General features: G+C 39.3%; 1 protein-coding gene across 2 annotated transcripts in view; it reads left to right on the forward strand.

The window, feature by feature from the left end:
• Positions 1–22,201, forward strand: part of adcy3a (adenylate cyclase 3a) — a 216,899-nt gene that overhangs the window by 184,746 nt on the left and 9,952 nt on the right. Inside the window, exons 2-18 of one of the 2 annotated variants that reach the window (XM_087805195.1) lie at positions 1,283–1,434; positions 1,523–2,672; positions 3,779–3,928; positions 5,659–5,789; positions 6,406–6,517; positions 8,189–8,316; positions 9,323–9,481; positions 11,071–11,236; positions 12,133–12,252; positions 12,869–13,011; positions 13,293–13,454; positions 15,652–15,739; positions 18,087–18,203; positions 19,658–19,935; positions 19,996–20,077; positions 20,620–20,778; positions 20,851–20,997. In XM_087805195.1, the coding sequence (XP_087661321.1) occupies positions 1,998–2,672; positions 3,779–3,928; positions 5,659–5,789; positions 6,406–6,517; positions 8,189–8,316; positions 9,323–9,481; positions 11,071–11,236; positions 12,133–12,252; positions 12,869–13,011; positions 13,293–13,454; positions 15,652–15,739; positions 18,087–18,203; positions 19,658–19,935; positions 19,996–20,077; positions 20,620–20,778; positions 20,851–20,997 (2,817 nt within the window). In that variant the 5' untranslated portion in view covers positions 1,283–1,434; positions 1,523–1,997. The remainder of the gene's footprint in view (positions 1–1,282; positions 1,435–1,522; positions 2,673–3,778; positions 3,929–5,658; positions 5,790–6,405; positions 6,518–8,188; positions 8,317–9,322; positions 9,482–11,070; positions 11,237–12,132; positions 12,253–12,868; positions 13,012–13,292; positions 13,455–15,651; positions 15,740–18,086; positions 18,204–19,657; positions 19,936–19,995; positions 20,078–20,619; positions 20,779–20,850; positions 20,998–22,201) is intronic. The other variant, XM_087805194.1, reaches the window with a different exon arrangement.

Consider the following 22,201-nt stretch of genomic DNA (forward strand, 5'->3'; position numbering starts at 1 on the left):
TACTAAAATTCTACCCCAATAAACCAAATTACATGGTTAGGAATTAGTTTAACTTCCCGTCATTACAGTGAAACCTAAAAATAACACATATTTTACTATTCACACTATCAACAAACCAAAACGTGGAAAACAAGGCGATATATATAAAGGACATAAGGTCATTTTTTAAGTTTTTGAACAACGATCTTTCAGATTTTAAAGTGAACCTCAATATTTAACCAGCCTTACACCCCAGCTCGGGCTCTGAGGTCTGTGGATCAGAATCTACTGATGGTTCCTGAACACGCTTCAGGACCAGAGGAGAGAAATCCTTCCAGACTGTTGCTCCTAAGCTTTGGAACCATCTCTGTGTTTGATGATCTACTGACTCCTTCAAGAAACATCTGTGTTTGATGATCTACTGACTCCTTCAAGAAACATCTTTAGACGTTTCTATTTGTTCAGGCTTTTCCTTGATTTTCTGGAACTCCTGTTGTGTTATCAGTTTTATCTTGACCTTTAAAGTATATACTTTATTGAATATTGTTTTGAAGGTTTAAGCGCTTTGTGACCCTGGTCTGGAAAAGCGCTATATAAATAAAAATTACTTACTTACTTACTTACATTTAAAAATGAAGATAAATGTTAATCCATTGCAAATTGACAGGCTCATTAGAAGTCCACTTTGTATCAAGTAACTGATAAATAACCGTTTGTTTTTCCCCGACAGTGCCTTTAACAAGACTCTTTGACAGAGCCGTGGCAGCTAGAGCAGTGTGAACTCAGTAAGCTGATGTTAAGCATGTTGCAGCATTGCGTGTTTATTACACTATGACCGTTTTCCTCCAATTAAATGATTTCAAATAATCCCAATATATTGGTATCCCCCCTACATTATCACATTGTAAAGGCTGGCTCTGTGGTTGAAGCTGGACTCACTGGTGACAGTTGCTGAGAGGAGATCATTGAACAAACTACTGTCCATCATGGATGATGACAGTCATCCTCTGAACACTGTCATCAGTGAGCAGAGAAGCAGAATGAGTACACGAATGCTCCTCCCATGGTGCAACACTAATAGACTCAGGGACTCATTCATTCCTTGTGGTATTAGATTGTATAATTCTGAGTTCGGGGGCAGGAGTGGAGTGAGAGTATCTGGATGTTCTGTTCTATGTTAGTCTTTGTAATCTTTGTTTTTGTTATTTTTCTTTGATCTATGTTCTTTATCTTTAGACTTAGATTGTATCATCTTGTTCTTTCTCTTTATTTCTCTTTGTTCTTGTTCTTATTTTATTTTTAGTTCATTTTTTATGAAAAATTGCTGTATTTGCTGTGGATAATTTGGAAAAAAACAATTTCATCATTAGATCAATAAAGTTCTACCTAACCTAACCTAACCTTTAGCCCTTGTATCTCTATGCGCATCGTAACGCAAGATTATTTCCACCCTTGGTAACAACATACTAGACTAGAACAGCTTTTTCTTTCTAACTCCATAAGATGGTCTAACTCTGCTCCCCTTTCTGTGTTTTGATCGCAGGACATGTGAGGTGTGAATATGGTTGACCCAAATACTATCGGCTGCCTGGCCCTGATGGGGGCCAGTGGTGGGGGAGGTCTGCGTGACTTGGACTCTCGTTGGCTCGTGTCGATCCTAACTTTAGTGGAAGAGCAACCATGGCAGTCCTTTAACAGACTTCATTCTGTCGGATCCAAATGAATAAAAGAGGACGGGCGTTGAGTCGGGATCACGTTGCTGCTGAGAAGAAGGCGGGGCCCCCGGTCGTACATGTGACAGGAGAAGGGACCGTCACACAGCTATGTAACAGGACAACCATCCAATGTGCTGCGTGACCATCAACGCACGGCTGTGATCCAGGCCACGTACGTGTCGGCCTCGCAGGCGGACCAGGTTTCTGTGTGACTCCGAGGCTCGTGGATGATGGACGTTTAGGATATTTCACCCGGAAGGACGACAAGTTTTTGGATCAAGGTTTTATACCGAGCGTGCAGGGATGCCTCGCAACAGAGCCCTCTCCGAGCCGGAGTACTCCGCCGAGTACTCGGCCGACTGCTCCGTGACTTTGACCTCTGACCCCGGACAGGCGGTGGGTCGAACGCACGAGGTGACCGTCCGGAGTTCGGGATGCTGCCTCTGCCTGCCGCGCTTCATGCGTCTCACCTTCGCGCCGGAGTCCCTGGAGAACCTCTACCAGACCTACTTCAGACGGCAGAGGCACGAGACCCTGCTGGTGCTGGTGGTCTTCGCCGCCCTGTTCGACAGCTACGTGATCATCATGTGTGCGGTGGTGTTCACCTCCGACAAGCTGGCGTCGGTCTCGGTGGCGGCGGTCGGTCTGCTGGCCAACATAGTACTCTATCTGCTGTGCCGGTTCGGGGTGCTGCCGGATCGCATAACCCGGCGGGTGGTGCCGTACGCCCTGTGGGTGCTGATCGCGGCTCAGATATTCTGCTACCTGGGCCTGAACTACGCCCGCTTTCACCAAGCCAGCGACACTGTGGGTTGGCAGGCCTTCTTCAGCTTCTCCTTCTTTCTGACTCTGCCTCTGAGGTTGACGCCTATAGTGCTCATAACCACCGTGTCGTGTGGGGTTCACACCCTGGTGCTAGGGGTCACTATTGCCCAGCAGCAGCAGGAGGACATCCAGGGAGCGGCGCTGAGCAGGCAGGTAAGAAGAGTTCTGGTTTAAATCCTGACGCACGGTTCTTTTTAGTTGTATGTGATGTTTGGAAAAAAAGATTGCAACAAAATGATTTAAATAAACAATATATAGTAAATGAATTAGAAGTAAGTAAGTAATTTGTATTTATAGAGCACTTTTCCAGACCAGGGTCACAAAGCGCTTAAACAATCAAAACAATATTCAACAAAGTATATACTTTAAAGATCAAGATAAAACTGATAACACAGGAGTTCCAGAAAATCAAGGAAAAGCCTGAACAAATAAAAACGTCTTAAGATGTTTCTTGAAGGAGTCAGTAGATCATCAAACACAGATGTTTCTTGAAGGAGTCAGTAGATCATCAAACACAGATGTTTCTTGAAGGAGTCAGTAGATCATCAAACACAGATGTTTCTTGAAGGAGTCAGTAGATCCATCAAGCCACACATAACACATCTGGTTCTTACTTTCAGATCTATTCATGGTCAGACTCCCCCTTACATCACTTATCTGATCCAGACTTACACCCCAGCTCGGGCTCTGAGGTCTGTGGATCAGAATCTACTGATGGTTCCTGAACACGGTTCAGGACCAGAGGAGAGAAATCCTTCCAGACTGTTGCTCCTAAGCTTTGGAACAATCTTCCTCTCTCTTTGCGCTTGATGGATCTACTGACTCCTTCAAGAAATATCTTAAGACGTTTCTATTTGTTCAGGCTTTTCCTTGATTTTCTGGAACTCCTGTGTTGTTCTCAGTATTATCTTGATCTTTAAAGTATATACTTTATTGAATATTGTTTTGATTGTTAAAGCGCTTTGTGACCCTGGTCTGGAAAAGCGCTATATAAATAAATATTACTTACTTACTTACTTACTTACTTACTTACACATAACAACCTGACGTATGTACAGAAAAATCTTTTCTATATTTTAAGCGTTTATTTTTTTCCCGACAGCGTCTGTAACGTTGCAGTAACTCGGTTAAATAAAAACCGACCATCACTTGCCAAACATCTCGTTCCATGTCTAACGTTGCTTCAGTTTTCTAAACTTTCAAGCTCTTGCTCAGTTTCCTCCCGACCTTATCTTCTGATGGAAAACTGTCGTTTTCAGCTTTTGGCAAACATCGTCATCTATGTGTGCGCCATCACCGTCGGCGTCATGTCGTACTACATGGCCGACAGGAAGCATCGGAAGGCCTTCCTGGAGGCCCGACAATCGCTGGAGGTGAAGCTCAACCTGGAGGAGCAGAGTCAGCAACAGGTGGGATGTTGTACAAGAACAGAATGATACTGATGACGACTGATGATCGAAGGAATGACACCATCTACAAGTGATTAGATACAGTATCATGATTCTGGTAGGATTGTGTCCTCAACATCCTCTCACCCAAAAAATGATCTATACTAGCAAGACATTTTCATAGCAAATGGAAAATAACCTGCAGTTCCACAGGAGACACTTGTCTCTGGAGGCACAACAAGAACCATCACAAGCAAGTGGTGACATGACTTGTTTTATTCTGGCATATTCATTGAAAACACTGGTAAAGCCTACGAGCTAAGGTGGAGTAGGTGATCTTCAAAACTCTGTGTTCATGCTGCATTTTGGATTGAAACGTCCAGCAATGATACAACTTTTTCTTCTGGTGCTTTCACATAAAAAAAAGAAAGAAAAGAAACTGTGGGACAAATTGTTGCAAACTAGACCAGGACAGTGTTTCTCAGTTTTTGAAGAGATGTATCGAAGAGTATTCCACAGGAGACCAAAATGTATTAGAACATTTAATTGATTCCTAACAATCAACGATGTATTAAAAAGAAATCTTCCTTCCTATCTTTAAGGTTTGAATCTCGTCCACAGAACTTTTTTTTATACTGGCTGATCACTGTGAAAAATCTTTAAATTGATCAAACATTATCCTCACCTGAACAATTAAATGAGTGTTGGACAGAAAATAATGACTCGTTTTTAAGTCTTATTATGTTGTGTAACACAGGTTGAAGATCTTAGAATGAAGTGATTGTTCACAGTGATTTTTTGCCATAAAAGAATAAAAAAAATTAACATTAATCACAATAATTATGAAGGAATCCACATTTTTACAATGTCTATTTATTAACTCCCATATATAGAAAGTATTCAACAAGGTCGTTTCTCAGCGGAAAAAAGATGCAGTAAATACTGTGAACATCAAATGCAAAAAAAACTTTACTTAAAGTGGTCATTGGTGATAATAACAATCAAATTGATCAGAAAATATATTATACAAGATATATTTTGTATCTAATATTAAGTGCGAATGTATATTTTGACAAGAAATTAAAACAAAACAACACTTTACGTATCTATTTGAACAAATGATGACCCGTTAAACTCATGATCAGTATGTGAGGGTCTCTGTATATGTCATATCAAAATGTAAGGTAATAATCCTCATCAAATAAAGAGACTGAGACCGAGAGCGATCACGCCGGTCACCGGTAGTTCCCCTGGCAACCGATCTCTTGAGCAGCAGTCGGCTGCATTCATAGATCCATCCCACTCAGCCGTTTGTTTCCATTGGCTTATCTGTCAGCTTTGATAAGAATATTGACTGTTACCAGACCAGAGTGTGTTTGTGCCTCTGCAGCGCCGTAATAAATATGTGACGACCACTTTCAACTGTGTCTGCTTGACTGCTATGTTGTCTGACGCTCCAGGGATGTCCCGGCATCCTCGCTCACACTTCCACGGGGACGCCAACATTTCAGGCCAAATGATGTTTAAACAACTGTTTATCTTATGCATATTTTTTATCATCATTCGTCTCATTTAATCGAGCTGTAGAACTCTCTTGCTGTTATTTAAAAGGTGATCTTCCCACAATTATCCATGCATTTTCTAACATTACACTTGCATTACATGACAACATTTATAAACGTGGTTATTGGAGCTTTATCACATGATCTTTAGTACATTTAATTGTTTGCGTTTCCTGCTACCGTTCACAGGAGAGGCTGTTGCTCTCCATCCTCCCGAAACACATCGCTGACGAGATGCTGCAGGACATGAAGAAGGAGCCCAGTCAGAAGGAGATGCAACAGTTCAACACCATGTATATGTACAGACATGAAAATGTCAGGTATGGAAAACATACTTCTTATAGTATAAATAGAATAGTTAATTTGTTTTTTAATTGACAATTTTTGTACAAAGATCTCAAGTCGATTGTAAAGAACTGAGTAAAATGTTATGGCGACACCATGATTCAATATACTGCACACAAGCCGTCAGCTTAAGTATCACACATTTGTAAAGGTTTTTTATTTTGCACTGCAGTAAGAAACGTAGTTATATAGCTGCTGTATTTCAAGGTGTTAAAATGTACTTATTGAACTTTGAGACAAAAGCCAAGTTCTGCTAATTACTTGATTCTGTTTTTATTTGAAGGTATAATAGACAAAATATTTTATATATTTTATTATATTTATAAACATGTTTTCTTCTTTTCTTTCAAGATTTACAATATTTTTTTTATTTAATGAATATGTGTTATCATAATGTTTAAATTAAATAAGGCTGTCAAAAAAATGATATAATTACAGATTTCCACATTGTTGTTATTGAAATCATCCTTAACAAGATTTATTTTGGAGATCAAATGTTCTTTGTTAGTGTTTTAAATATCAATGTCATACTACTAAACCTGGTCCTTCTGCTGAGACTGGACTAATGTGTGGTTCTGTTGTGTTGGACAGCATTTTGTTTGCGGACATCGTGGGCTTCACTCAGCTGTCGTCGTCGTGCAGCGCTCAGGAGCTCGTGAAGCTTCTCAACGAGCTCTTCGCTCGGTTTGACAAACTGGCCGCCGTGAGTTTTCCGTCTCTTCCCATCAGTCCTGCTTTCATTCTCATGTTATTCAAATTGGAAACGTCTGCTTTAACATCTACGTTTGGCTTCAAGAGAAATCTTCGAAGCTGATTGGCAAAGACGATTCTCATCACGTCTTCATAAAAGAAGAATGAGAACAATTGATGGAAAAACTAAAACTAATTCAAAATGTAATGTATTGTAGCAAATGAAGTCTTAACCACTAATCTCTGTAGAAGAAACGGTGACAGTAACCATTCACATTTTAAATTAATATTTTTCCTTTTGCTGATCTGACTTTGTTCAAAGCCCCAGACATGACATGGTTAGAAAAATGTATATATATATATATATATATACATATATATATATATATATATTACAAATACATGTCACTAGCATAATTCAAGGAACACTTGCATAAAATTAAGTGTTAAATGACAGCCTTACCTTTAGAATGATGAATATCTGTTTCTACTCTCATTTAGTTTCATTATGTAAACCTGATTTGATATTTGCATTGTAAATTTCAGCATGGCTTAGAGAAAAGATGTAACACATACACACACATATATATATATATATATATATATATATACATACAGTATACAGTATATATATATATATTATTTTATCTATCTAGATGTGTTACAAGCACTGTGTTGGGAAAAAAGCATTTGCTCAGTAAAATATATATATATGCACAGTGCTTGTAACAGAACTAGATAAAATAATAATAATGATGATTATCTGTTTTTATTAAGCTTTTGTCGTCTTTTCTACAATGAGACAGTTCCAACTTCTCACCATTCATTTATTATTGTAAAATTAACATGATGCATTTTTCTCTATCGTTCTAACTGCCTAATCATTAGCTTTATTTTTTAAAATAAAAGATTTAAAGCTGCCTCTCATGTCTTTCCCTGTGTGTTTCCGTCATGAGGGCATGTTCATGATACGAATATTGATCGGAACAAAGTCAAAGTTGTCTTCCTCTGCACATTATCTCTTCTATCTCCCTCATGCACTTCCTCCTGGAGGCCATTAACCCATTAAAACCTCAGCATTAGCTGGTGAATAGTTTGAAGGAGTAGGGTTTAAAGTATTTATCTATGAGGTACACCAGATTATAAAGCGCAAATCAATGATGCAGCTTATTTTCATTTATGGGGTGCACAGGATTTTAAAATGATAGGAGCAGTGTGGCTGTTATCCTCGTACTACTTAATACTACGGAGCTTTCCTAAGTAATACATCAGACCCTGGTGTACCCTAAAAATACATAAAAATCAGTACCAGAATTGATACATAAGGACGAGTTGAATTTCAGGAGGAACTGTAGATATTTAAGGAAATTAAAGGATTTAAAGTGCACTTCATACATAGCCAGGTTTCTTGATAGTTTTAATGAAAAATCTCCATACAACATTGTTCATACAACAGTTTTTTAATGAACAATTACATGGCCACTAACTGTTTTTAATGTTCTAGACAGTGAGTTAATCAATACTAAACAAGTAACTGTATACTTAAAAGTATGGTGGATTTAGCTCTTTATCTGAAAATGACTTTAATTATGATTGAATGGATACAAATATATATTATATAATTATATAAATGTAAGAGTTTTTTGATACCCTGCATGATGCATAGTTTTTTCACTTCCTTTAGAAATATCACCAGCTCAGAATCAAGATCCTGGGGGACTGCTACTACTGTATCTGCGGGCTGCCAGACTACAGGGAGGATCATGCAGCGAGCTCCATCATGATGGGTCTGGCCATGGTCGAGGCCATCTCGTAAGTCCCTTAAAATGGATGGATTTTTGCAGTGAGGATGTGTTTCTCATGTACTCAAGTTTTAGAAGAGGACATTAACTTGACGTAGTGATACATTTAAATGTATTTAAACTTATGAAAAGTCTACATTAAGTCCACAACTGACAAACTGTTATGGAGAAAACAATTCCCATAAAATCCAGGGTTGGCACATTCGTACAAAGAGAATACTTTAAAACAGGAGACCGTTCCGTCGCTCCAACACGACTTCACTTCCGGTTCTTCTGCTTCGCTTCGTGGAGAAAGATGAACAATCCAGAGTGTGTCACAGGTTGTTTATTCGCCGCTACAAGTCAAACAAAATACAAGCTTTACGATCGCGACCGGACACACTTTGTCCCGGCGACTGTACAGGTCAATAGTCCCGGGAGAAAAGGCCCCGATCTGTAGAAACATCGCTATATTTAAGGCAAATTTCCCACCCAGGGGGTCGTCCTTTCCGGCCAAATGGTTCTTTCAAGTTCCCTGTGCCACAATCCCCTGTGGAGAGTACTTCCTAATTTTGTTTCCTTTTCTAATCATTCAAATGTTCTCGGGTGGGGGTTTCCGTCTTTTAGCCCCCCTTTCCCGGGTGAGTCTTGCTTCGTTCTTTGATCTACGATTTAAGGTGTGATTTGCAGATAAACAGATGTTTTAAATAACCGGTGTCTTATCTCTAATTCTGATCCAAGCTTGCCTCGAACCAGTGAATCAGTCTGGAGTGGAATGTTGATTGTGAATGTGTAGTCAAACGTTTAAACTCTTAGTTTATACTTTATATTTTGATTATCTTTTAACATTAATTTAAGTATGGCGTATACGTATAGTGTATAATAATTTTTTTTATCTAACATTGTTTTTTGATTTCGAAACATGTGGGCCTGTGTTTTTTTGACCTGAGACAGTATAGAAACTAAATGCTCAAAAATAATCATAATGTATAAATGCATAATGCATAATGTTAACATCAGTTTCTTACACTGACCAGGTATGTGCGCGAGAAAACCCAAACCGACGTGGACATGCGAGTGGGTGTCCACAGTGGGACCGTCCTGGGAGGCGTGCTGGGTCAGAAACGCTGGCAATACGATGTTTGGTCCACCGATGTAACTGTAGCCAACAAAATGGAAGCAGGAGGGATACCAGGGTAAGTTCCCCCCAAAAAAAACAGCTCTTTGTTTCCCAGTGTTGTGTCTGAACGCGTTCATTAAACAATAGTTCATGAACTAGTTCATATTTTGGGCAAACCTGGAGTGAACGTGTCATATTACTACCTGAATAACCGTCTGTGAACACATTAATTCTTGTTTCTGTGAACAAAACAAACTCTCAGTTCAATCTTCATTCAAGGGGGCTACAGATGACAACACTGTTAGGTTAGGTTATTGTTATTTTCCAATTAAACACAGCAATACAGCAATTATTCATAAAAATAAAAATAAGAACAAGAACAAAGAGAAATAAAGAGAAAGAACAAGATGATACAATCTCAGTCTAAAAATAAAGAACATAGATCAAATAAAAATAACAACAACAGGTTAACAGGTCTTCATTATAGCAGAAAAAAAACAATCTGACAACACCAACCGACAGTGGACGAAAAACTGCTTACGTCATCAAAACAAAAAGCAGGACGTCGGCTACACACAGTTTGACGAGGAAATCTGACGAGTAATTACCATGTTAAACCAGATTTAAACATGTTATTTAAACTATGAACTGCAGCAATAGTAACGTGTTAGCAGCAGAGATAGTATATTTGATATTTTGTTATTACATTAGCTAACGACATATTTTTATGACTTCAAATCAGAAGGAATCTTGTATTCCTTCTTAGGCGTTTAAAACTATCTTTTTATTTGAATCTATGTTTAGGCATTTTATTTTAACATTTGTCCTGCAATGCGTGGAATTGTTAGGGGTTTCTCTGTTCCGATGAACCGACCCCTCCCCAGCCTCGTACGTGGTGATGGAATGAAGGACAGACACATGGATGAGTTTAAGAAAAATGCTTGTTTAGTGAATTATGCAAAAGTCAGAGACAAACTTACGTGAACACGGGCGCTAGCAAGCAGAGAGATCTATCGCAGACGTCTTCGAATGCCAGAACGCAAAGATCAGACAAAATGGTGGATCGTTATAGTAGAATATTCAGGTTAACACCTCTAGTCAAATGTGAATGTAGGATTGGTCAGTAACTGTAAACACTTGATTCTAAGATGGCCGTCGCACGTGATCGTAGTGGAAATTTACCGAAGGTTTGTTGTTTTCTAGAGAGAGTTTGTTCCCAGCAACTTACTGGACTGTTGTGTCTTTCAGTGTGAGTTCTCAAACAGGTGTCCACAGATTTGCTGGGAGTCTGGGATTGTTTAATCTTTCTGTGTGTGTGAGGCTTTGTGACCTCGGCCTTGTGTTGCAGTCAGTGAATCCAATGCAAGAATAGGATTATTTAATATGAATTAAATATGAAAGATTATCAGTTAATCAACTGTCTATTTGAAATGTGTGTTAAATCTAGATGATTGATTACAGTAAAGTTGTCATTTCCTTACAGAATGAAATATAATAACAAGTCAAACTCTTCCTGAAATGATTATAAACAGATATAGAGTAAAATAATAATAGATAATAACAAACGTTTCTACATAAACCTTCTGAGAACTTTATCATATGATTGCTAACGTTCGACCGTGTCCTTGCGAATGACTGACAGTTGTCCTCTTGTGTGTTGAGCAGTCGTGTGCACATCTCTCAGAGCACCATGGAGTGTCTTCACGGTGAGTTCGATGTGGAGCCGGGCAACGGGGGAGAGCGCTGTGACTACTTGAGGGAGCGAGGCATCGAAACCTTCCTAGTGTTGGTTCCCAAAGGCCCGGTGGGGAAGAACGGCATCAATGGTGTTGTGAGTCCAAACTAATTTTTCATCATCTTACCTTTCAAATGTGTTCATGTGTTGTATTATGTAAGTAAGTAAGTAAGTAAGTAATATTTATTTATATAGCGCTTTTCCAGACCAGGGTCACAAAGCGCTTTAACAATCAAAACAATACTCAAAAAAGTATATACTGTACTTTAAAGATCAAGATAATACTGAGAACAACACAGGAGTTCCAGAAAATCAAGGAAAAGCCTGAACAAGTAGAAACGTCTTAGGATGTTTCTTAAAGGAGTCAGTAGATCCATCAAGCGCAAAGAGAGAGGAAGATTGTTCCAAAGCTTAGGAGCAACAGCCTGAAAAGATTTCTCTCCTCTGGTCCTGAGTCGTGTGCGTGGAACCATAAGTAGATTCTGATCCACAGACCTCAGAGCCCGAGCTGGGGTGTAAGGCTGGATCAGATCAGTGATGTAAGGAGGAGCCTGACCATGAATAGATCTGAAAGTAAGAACCAGAATTTTAAAGTTGATCCTGAAAGAAACTGGAAGCCAGTGAATAGTTTTAAGGATCGGAGAAATGTGAGTTCTTCTACTAGAGCGGGTCAGAATTCTCGCTGCAGAGTTCTGAATCAACTGCAGGCGAGACACATCCTTCTTGTTAAGACATGAAAACAAACTGTTGCAATAGTCCAGACGAGAAGAAACAAACGCATGGATTACAAGATCCAGATCATGTTCTGACAACATTTTCCTAAGTTTAGAGATTTTTCTCAGTTGAAGGAAACAGTTTCTGGTCAGTTTTCTTCAGTGTTGAACAAGAGACGTGTCTTTATCAAATACAACACCCAGGTTTCTCAGGCTCAGTTTGACAGACTGACCTAAGTCACCCAAGTACTGACTCAACCCTTATGTCCACAACTTTAGAAGCTGTCGGTGACCTCGTCCAACGGAAACTCGCCTCAGCTCATCAACACCACCGAGTGCAACGGTAGCGTGAACACTGCCTGCACCACACCGGAGGAGCCAGAGGAGCTGGACACAAGGGTAACCATCATGTGGCCTCCGGTTATTTTCCACTGAGATAACACAATGTTTCTCTGTCTGGACCAAACTCCCAAGAATAATTATGACACTGTATGTACGTTATGCATGTTTATTTATAAGATGGCCTTTTTGATGTTACATTGCAGCCCTGAAGCAATTTCTTATAATAAACATGCTCCATAAATTGTCTCTCTTCAAGATTGAACTACTTTTGTAGTCTTATTTTGAATTAAATCTGGCTTTTTTCAAGTGGCTTAATCAAGAGGGAATCAAGCCTCCAGAAATAAATATAAACTGTACATTATAGCGATCAGAACCGTACTTATTGAAAACAAATGTGTATGAGGTATCCCTTGTGTTGTCTCTAAGTCAAGGTGAACGACCTCCACTACTGCACATGTATTAAGGGAAGCCAGGAAGGGTCACATTGACCCTATAATAACACAAGGGTTAAAGACATTTTGGTAAATATACATAGTAAATATACACAATATGTTTTAATTTGCAGGGCAGTTCAAATAAAATGTTATATTTAAATCCTAAGGATAGGTTTTGGACTTCTGCAGCCCTAGCAAACAGTGAAAGCATTTATGTTTTGTTTTCTGTACTGTTCCAGGTGGTGAATCCTTCTTTTCCGAACCCACGACGAAGGCTGCGTCTGCGGGATCTGGCCGCAAGAGTCATCGACGCACAAGAAAACGAGCAGGAGCTCAATAAGCTGCTGAACGAGGCTCTGCTGGAACGAGAGACGATCCAAGCGTGAGTAGATGAAACATCTGCTGGTTTTCATTCTAAGGCAAAACAAATCTTCCCGTTCTGAGCTCATCGTTTTCAATCTCAAAGCCTAGAGCTGTGTTCGATGAATTACAGTTTCTTTCATTTGTTTTTTACGAGTTAAGATCATTTCTTCCTCAAGCATTGCAAATCTGAAATATTGAAAATTTCAACGACAATAAAATGATCTATATTTATCAAAGTAAGCGAGTCTTGGTTTTTTTGTTGCATGTTATGAACAACCGTGATATTCTTTTCCTCAACAGTTCAAAGGGGAAACACACCAACCCGCTGTCCTTGAGGTTCATCGATCCGGGCCTGGAGACTCGCTTCTCTGTGGAGAAGGAGAAGCAGAGTGGAGCTGCGTTCTGCTGCTCCTGCATGGTGCTGCTCTTCACGGCTGTCATGGAAGCCCTGGTCGACCCGCAGTTCGTTGGACTTTTTTATTTGATCTTGTTCAAGTGCATACTTCCATTTGTGAACCAACTTAATTTTAAAAGGAAAAAAAAAATTGAATATATACAGTTGCAATCAAAATTATTCAACCTCCGACTTACCCTCTGCAAACAAGGTTATTGGCAAAATGTTCAAATTAGAAACTGTTTGCAATAAACAAATCAAACAAGAGCAACTTAGATCGCTCAACACAACTAATATTACAAGTGGTTTCTCCAAATACAACACAAAATCTCATTTTTAATGACCACTGCAGTGACAAAATTATTCAACCCCTTCATGACAAGCAACTTTAATTCTTACTAAAGCACCCTTTTGCTGTTATGATCCGCTGCAGACGTGATGCAGAGCCAGACACCAGCTTCAGGCAGCGTTCCTGGGGAATCTTGGCCGATTCCTCACGGACAAAGGCTTCCAGTTCACCAATGTTTCTTGGGTTTTTTCAAATCCCACAACAGATTTTCAATGGTTCAAGTCAGGCGACGGTGATGGCCGATCTAATGTCTTCCAGGACTTCTTCTGAAACCAAGCCTGGGTGGACTTTGAGGTTTGCTTGGGATCATTGTCCTGTTGGAAGGTCCAATGACGTCCTCACAGACAGCATGACAGCCCCAGAGCATCACTGAGCCACCAAGTGTTCTCCTCCGCATATGCCTCATTCTTCCTCCAGACATACCACTGATCCAAAGGCCCCTGAAAAGTTCCAGTTTTGTTTTAATCGCTCCACGATTCTCTGTTTCCTTCAACTGAGAAAAATCTCTAAACTTAGGAAAATGTTGTCGGAACATGATCTGGAGCTTGTAATCCATGCGTTTGTTTCTTCTCGTCTGGACTATTGTAACAGTTTGTTTTCATGTCTTAACAAGAAGGATCTGTCTCGCCTGCAGTTGATCAAAACTCTGCAGCGAGAATTCTGACCTGCTCTAGTAGAAGAACTCACATTTCTCCGATCCTTAAAACTCTTCACTGGCTTCCAGTTTCTTTCAGGATCATTTTAAAATTCTGGTTCTTACTTTCAGATCTATTCATGGTCAGGCTCCTCCTTACATCACTGCTCTGATCCAGCCTTACACCCCAGCTCGGGCTCTGAGGTCTGTGGATCAGAATCTACTTATGGTTCCACGCACACGACTCAGGACCAGAGGAGAGAAATCTTTTCAGGCTGTTGCTCCTAAGCTTTGGAACGATCTTACTCTCTCTTTGTGTTTGATGGAGTCTACTGACTCCTTTAAGAAACATCTTAAGACGTTTTTATTTGTTCAGGCTTTTCCTTGATTTTCTGGAACTCCTGTGTTGTTCTCAGTATTATCTTGACATTTAAAGTATATACTTTTTTGAGTATTGTTTTGATTGTTTAAGTGCTTTGTGACCCTGGTCTGGAAAAGCGCTATATAAATAAATATTACTTACTTTCTTACTTACTTACACGGAACAGAATCCCAAAACCTCTTTGGCTTTTCAATATAGTGTTGAGCAAATTGGAGCCGACTTTTTTTGTGCCTTTGGGTCAGTAGTGGTGTAGGTCTTGTAGGTCTGGCATGGAGCCCTTCAGCGTTTAGTGTGCGCCCTACTGTGGACCCTGAAGCCTCAGTGCTGCCACCGAGTCTTGCTGCAGGTCTTTCGCGGTCAGTCGAGGATTTTTAACCACCTGCCTACCCAGGACTCCGCCACCGCTTATAATATTAGTTGTGTTGAGCCATTTGAATTGTTCTTATTTGATTATTGCCATTGTTGCTAATTTATACATTTTGCCAATACACTTTATTTGCAGTGGGGGTTGAAAATGTTTATCTATAAGCATAAGAAATAGAATAGAACTAGTGCATGTAACATAACAGTAGCACGGCTGTATAAGAAGAGGCTGATGATGGATAAAAATCTATAGATTAGCCTCATCACTGCGTCCTAGTGTTCAAACCATGTGATATGAGTAGGGGTTTATATTTCGGAAGGTCATTATTTTTTAATTTTAAATTTATTTATGCTTCATCATCCCTTTCAATAAAAAAGTCAACTCTGAGTTTTAAGTTATTCTTATTATTATTAATTAAGTATTCATTTTATTTGTTATTTATTTCTGTTTGCTGCGAGGGACAGTTGTGTATAACGTTAGTTCTTACCTGTTCACAATCAAGCCATAATTGATCGTGTTTCACGGCTCTGCTGCAGGCTGATGGCGAACTACATCACCTTCGGCGTCGGAGAAATCCTCCTGCTCGTCCTGACAATCTGTTCGCTGGCCGCCATTTTCCCCAGAGTAAGTTCATCCACCGTGTGTGTTTGTGCGCTTGCATGTGTGAGTGCGAGTTTGTGTGAGAGTGAGTGTGTGAGCAAGCGTTGGCACACGTGTGTGTCTGGGTTACGTGTGTGTATGTTTGTACGTTTTTTAAATTTCTCCTAAGACTATAGAATCTTGAATAAACAGAATGCGCTCCTTCTGCTCTGTGTCGCTCGTAGGTCATGTGACCACATGATGGGCCGGAATTCAAGTTAACATAAAATTATTTATAAAGTATCATAAAGTTATTTGCACCCTGCTCAATTTGAAAATCTTTTTCTTTTTTTTTAAACCGAGATTATATCGCTTTTGAAATCAATCATTCAGCCATGCGGTCATGCGGTCTATAACTTCTGCAACACCAGATTCAACTACTCATGGAATACTATGTATATACATATCCCACAGTAACACAATATATATCAAATTTCGAATTGTTGCCTCTCTATGGTGAACATATCATATCTCAAGTGGCGGGCCATTGTGTGCAATATGAATAAACCTCATAATAGTGTCAATATGAGACCATGGCTTGATAAAGAAAAGGTTACTTAAACAACGCTTCATTTGTGGAGCAAATCAATTAAGATCACAGATATTGCCCAAATCTCCAAAAATAAACCTGGATTTTAAGAGTCAAAATCTATGTCTAAGGTGTTGTGAGCTTCCACAGTTCGATTCAATAAAATGCACATTATTGCCATTTCATGCAAGACACCAATGAATCATGACTAAACCAACAAGTCATTAGAAATGTCAAAAGTAAAGAAAACGAGGCTGATTTAAACGTTGAAATATTTTTTTATTTGTAGCATTTTTTTTCTTCTTACCATTGTTTGATTACTAATGAAACATATAACATATAGAAATAAATTGCTTGCACTCACCAACTTGAATCTCCTCCACATTCCCTGCTCACTTAAAATGTTTAAAATACATCCTCCTTAAGCCATTGTGTATATTAAGCAATATCTTGTGCCGCTTATAAAGTGCCAATCACAGGACACGAGACAAACATGTCAATTCCCTGTATATGGTTCTTAGGATTAGCATTTGTCTGTCACCATTCACTTAACCATTGCGTTATCTCACAGTCAAGGTGACCGTGAGATAACGCCCTGACAGCCGGCCAGTGGTATCACCAGACTGTCAAAACAAACCACTAGTTATAACAAGGAAATCAAACTCTATCTTTAACGTGAATGGAAAGTGCAGTATTAACTTCCTTGTCACAGTAATGCATCGATGGATCAACTGGTGAGTTGGTCACATGGCCGGTGAAAGTGCAGAGTCACTGTGTACGACGCCGCCGGCTGTCAATCATGTCAATACATCGTCACCCGGACTGCTGGCACGCCGAAGTGAACGTTGATGTAACAGGATGAGTTTCATCTTCACTGTGTCACCATGGCAGCAGATATCCCTTCAGACCACTTCAGTTCTGATGCCTTGATAACTGCTCGGTCTAAAAGACGAGCCTGCGATCACTGACCAGACGCATAATTATAAGACGCCTGTATATAAGAAGGTTCAGAGTAGACTGTACTTTCTGAGGAGGCTTCGATCATTTAACATCTGCAAGAAGCTCCTCTGCATGTTCTACCAGTCTGTGGTGGCCAGTGTTCTGTTCTATGCTGTGGTGTGTTGGGGTGGAAATGTGTCCAAGAGGAGGTCAACAGGTCAACAGGTTGATCAGGAGGACTGGTTCTGTGGTTGAAGCTGGACTCACTGGTGACAGTTGCTGAGAGGAGATCATTGAACAAACTACTGTCCATCATGGATGATGACAGTCATCCTCTGAACACTGTCATCAGTGAGCAGAGAAGCAGAATGAGAGCACGAATGCTCCTACACAGGTGCAACACTAATAGACTCAGGGACTCATTCATCCCTCGGGCTATTAAATTGTACAATTCTGAGTTCGGGGGCAGGAGTGGAGTGAGAGTATCTGGATGTTCTGTTCTATGTTAGTCTTTGTATCCTTTGTCTTTGTTGCTTTTCTTTGACCTATGTTCTTTATCTTTATCTTTAGACTTAGATTGTGTCATCTTGTTCTTCCTCTTTATGTTCTTCTTCTTATTTTATTTTTATGTATTACTTTGTATTGTTTATGAAAAATTGCTGGCTATTGTATTAAAAACAATTTCCCGAAGGAAACCTCCTGAGGGATCAATAAAGTTTTACCTTACCTTATCTTACCTTAATTACAATGGTTTCCTGTTGCTTTCAGTTAGGTTTGAGTGAAAATTGTTTCGCTTACAAACACACGAGAGGCTCTGACTTCCTTGAGAAAAAACATGCCACGTGTGTTTGGATTGTTTTTCAGCTGTTTCCGAAGAAACTGGTGGCCTTCTCCACATGGATCGACCACACGCGGTGGGCTCGCAACACATGGGCCATGGCGGCCATCTTCATCCTCACGTTGGCGGACGTCGTGGACATGGTGAGCCGATAATTATTGATTCGTGTCAAAGACGTGTGTGTTGATTGATTGAGGTCAGACTGGTTGAAAGCGTTGATCTAAGTCACAATATTAAAGAATGTTTAATGTCTTTGTGACAACATGGGAGTCAAAGAATACAAGCTTTTGATCTAAAAGGAACCTTCAACACAAACGCCAATATGGAAACATTTATTTAAATGTGTTTATTGATTTAAAGTTTCTCTAAGAATGGAGACATCTCTTTGATTTGATCTTTCATAAAGGTCTCTAGAGTCATTCATCGTTGGTCCTTTTTCTACAACCTGTTTGTCCAACAAAAGACACCTTAGCCTCGTCAATGGGTCATAAATAAAGGACATAGTGATGCGTATGAATGTGTGAATATTTTCTACTTTGTTTTTCTAATGAGGGATTTAGTGGTTTAGTGAAGATGTTATGAGATTATTGTTACGATATTATAGACACATTGTGACCCTGGTCTGGAAAAGCGCTCTACAAATATAAATGACTTACTTACTTACATTTCTAACCCTACTAATGATACACAATAATAATAAAAACGTTTATTGCAATATAACTTAAAACAATAAATTGTTAATAATTAATAATCAATTTTTTTATAAACTAGTGTAGTAATGTCACAGACTTTGACATGTAGTAAACTATTTAGTGTGCTAGGAGAGAGGGAATGTCTTTTATATTCGTCATTCTAAGTGGATTACCTTTAACATGGCAGTTTAGAGGAGTGGTCCCAAACCCCCTGTCCATGAGGTGTGTCTTACCGAACAAAAACATTTTTTTTTTTTTATAGAATTACTCTACTATTGATTATTTCTGTCTGAAATGTGTTCAATTAAAAAAAAAAAGACCAGAAGTAACATTAGCTTCTGACCTTCAAAACATTGAGGCGCCAGTGTCAACTTACCGGTAACTAAAAGAGAAAAAAAACTAGTGACAATGTAAAACACAAACTCTCAATCAGACCAATAAGTTGGACAAAAAAACAACAGAATACGAAGTACAGGGTCTTGCTAAGTCAGCTGAGATGTATTTTACATGCACTTGTGCTATTGAATTTTGTATTTAAGACAATTTATTTTAATTGTTAGGTGGACAGTCTCTTGAAATCTGAAGTACATTAGACATTTTTATTTGTTCAGGCTTTTCCTTGATTTTCTGAGACTCCTGTGTTGTTATCAGTGTTGTCTTGACCTTTAAGGTATATATTTTATGAAGTATTGTTTTGATTGTTTAAGCGCTTTGTGACCCTGGTCTGGAAAAGCGCTATTTAAATATAAATTACTTACTTACTTACTTACATTAATAACTTAGGATATGTTTTTCTACACTTCATACAAACTCCATTAAGACGTGATGTGGTCTATATGTAGAATTTGAACTGTTAATACTATTGTGATGGTTTATGTCTGTTATGTGACTGAACTTTCTTTTAGTTAAGCTGTTTGCCCAAAACTGTGACTTCAGTGGCCGCCACAGTCGTGCCCTCCTCTTCCTCTGCGTGGCACAGTCCCGGCGGTTGTTTGGACAATCCCAAATATTACAGCTATATATCCGTGCTCGCTCTCATGGCCACCACCATGCTGGTCCAGGTCAGTCACATGGTCAAGCTGACCTTGATGCTGCTCATCACCGTGGCAACCGGTGTGGTCAACATCTACAGCTGGAGAGACATCTTCGACCGCTATGACATGGTGCGTTTCCAGGACTACAGGTGAGGAGACCTTCAGCTGAACCTCGTTGCATGATGGTCATGGATTCTGTTCTCTTTCAGGTCCTCGCTGGTTCCCTCGAAGTTCACCATGACAGTCATGATCTTCATTATGATGGTCAGCTTCTATTATTTCTCCAGACATGTAAGTTTTTTTTCATCATTTATATAAATTCAAGCTTTGTAGCTTCACTTTTTAACATATATTGTGAATCATGACGGATGCAAAAATGTTTTCTTATTTCCTGTGACATTTGCAAAATGTTTATATTATACTTAACTTTAAAAGAATCGTCAGAATGAATGAAATATCTTCACGCTTCGGTCTTAATGTCTTTATCTCTCTCTTTCTAAATATAATTTTTTTCTTTTCTGATTCATTCTAAACAAACACTGTTAGGATTGATAGAAATGGGTACTATCTGTCCCATAGTTTATCTTTGAACTGGCATCTTTTTAGGTCCCAAAAAACATATTTTTTGATTATGAATTAAGTTCCTATCAACCATCTAGAAGGCCACATAAAATCACTTGTTCTATGCCTTTTATTTACCCTTGGAGAAAATGTTTGTAATACAGTAATCCGACCAGATCCTTAAACGTATATTTGATCAGAGTTTTTGTTTTGATTGACACAGACAAAGATGAACCCAATGATCAGTGTGTGACGCATGTTTTCTCATGAAGGTGGAGAAGCTAGCCAGGACACTGTTTCTGTGGAAGATAGAGGTCCACGAGCAGAAGGAGAAGGTGTATGAGATGAGGCGCTGGAACGAAGCTCTGGTCACCAACATGCTTCCTGAACACGTCGCTCGACACTTTCTGGGCTCGAAGAAGAGAGATGAGGTGAGGAACCGCTGGCATTACTTTAATACTTTAACACTACAGTCTGGTTGACGCTGCTGTGTTCTGTGGTAGGAGCTGTACAGTCAGTCCTACGATGAGATCGGCGTCATGTTCGCGTCCATCCCAAACTTCTCTGACTTCTACACAGAGGAGAGCATCAATAACGGCGGCATCGAGTGCTTACGGTTCCTCAACGAGATCATATCGGACTTTGACAGCGTGAGTTTTTACGGCAGTATTTTGATTCTCAAGCTGAATAAAGGTTGTGAGTAACTTGTGTTTTTACGTCAGATTTACCCAAATTGTTTGAAATACACAAACTAAGTTGTGTCCTCAAGCGTTTGGTAAAAGTGTTGGATTTAATTTTTTAACCTTTTTATGACAGTTAAAAGAATGTCTTTCAAGTTAGATGGAAAAACCTGTGATTCCCTTGAACTGTCTGTAATAACCTTGAAGGGCTTAAATAGAAATGAGTTTACAACCTAGGAATCTGTTTAACATTTATTTTTAGAGAAATACAAAAGTTCTCCTAATAAATCCAAGTGTTAGAGACATCCATATATTTTTAAGATCATTATACCCAGATATAGAAATGATTCTACAACCTTTATTTGATTGAATAAATTATAATACACTGGTTATTGACTGTGATTTTGACATTAATTATGACATTATCAGCAGACAAAGATATTAGATTCTCAGTTGAAGACTGAGACTGGTGCAGGACATGTATGTTATACTGGTGCAGGACATGTATGTTAGACTGGTGAAGGACATGTATGTTAGACTGGTGCAGGACATGTATGTTAGACTGGTGCAGGACATGTATGTTAGACTGGTGCAGGACATGTATGTTAGACTGGTGCAGGACATGTATGTTAGACTGGTGCAGGACATGTATGTTAGACTGGTGCAGGACATGTATGTTAGACTGGTGCAGGACATGTATGTTAGACTGGTGAAGGACATGTATGTTAGACTGGTGAAGGACATGTATGTTATACTGGTGCAGGACATGTATGTTAGACTGGTGCAGGACATGTATGTTAGACTGGTGAAGGACATGTATGTTATACTGGTGCAGGACATGTATGTTAGACTGGTGCAGGACATGTATGTTAGACTGGTGAAGGACATGTATGTTAGACTGGTGAAGGACATGTATGTTATACTGGTGCAGGACATGTATGTTAGACTGGTGCAGGACATGTATGTTAGACTGGTGAAGGACATGTATGTTAGACTGGTGCAGGACATGTATGTTAGACTGGTGAAGGACATGTATGTTAGACTGGTGAAGGACATGTATGTTAGACTGGTGAAGGACATGTATGTTATACTGGTGAAGGACATGTATGTTAGACTGGTGCAGGACATGTATGTTATACTGGTGAAGGACATGTATGTTATACTGGTGAAGGAC

Source organism: Callionymus lyra, chromosome 13, assembly GCF_982586985.1.
Source record: "Callionymus lyra chromosome 13, fCalLyr1.hap1.1, whole genome shotgun sequence".
Taxonomy (NCBI): Eukaryota; Metazoa; Chordata; class Actinopteri; order Syngnathiformes; family Callionymidae; genus Callionymus; species Callionymus lyra.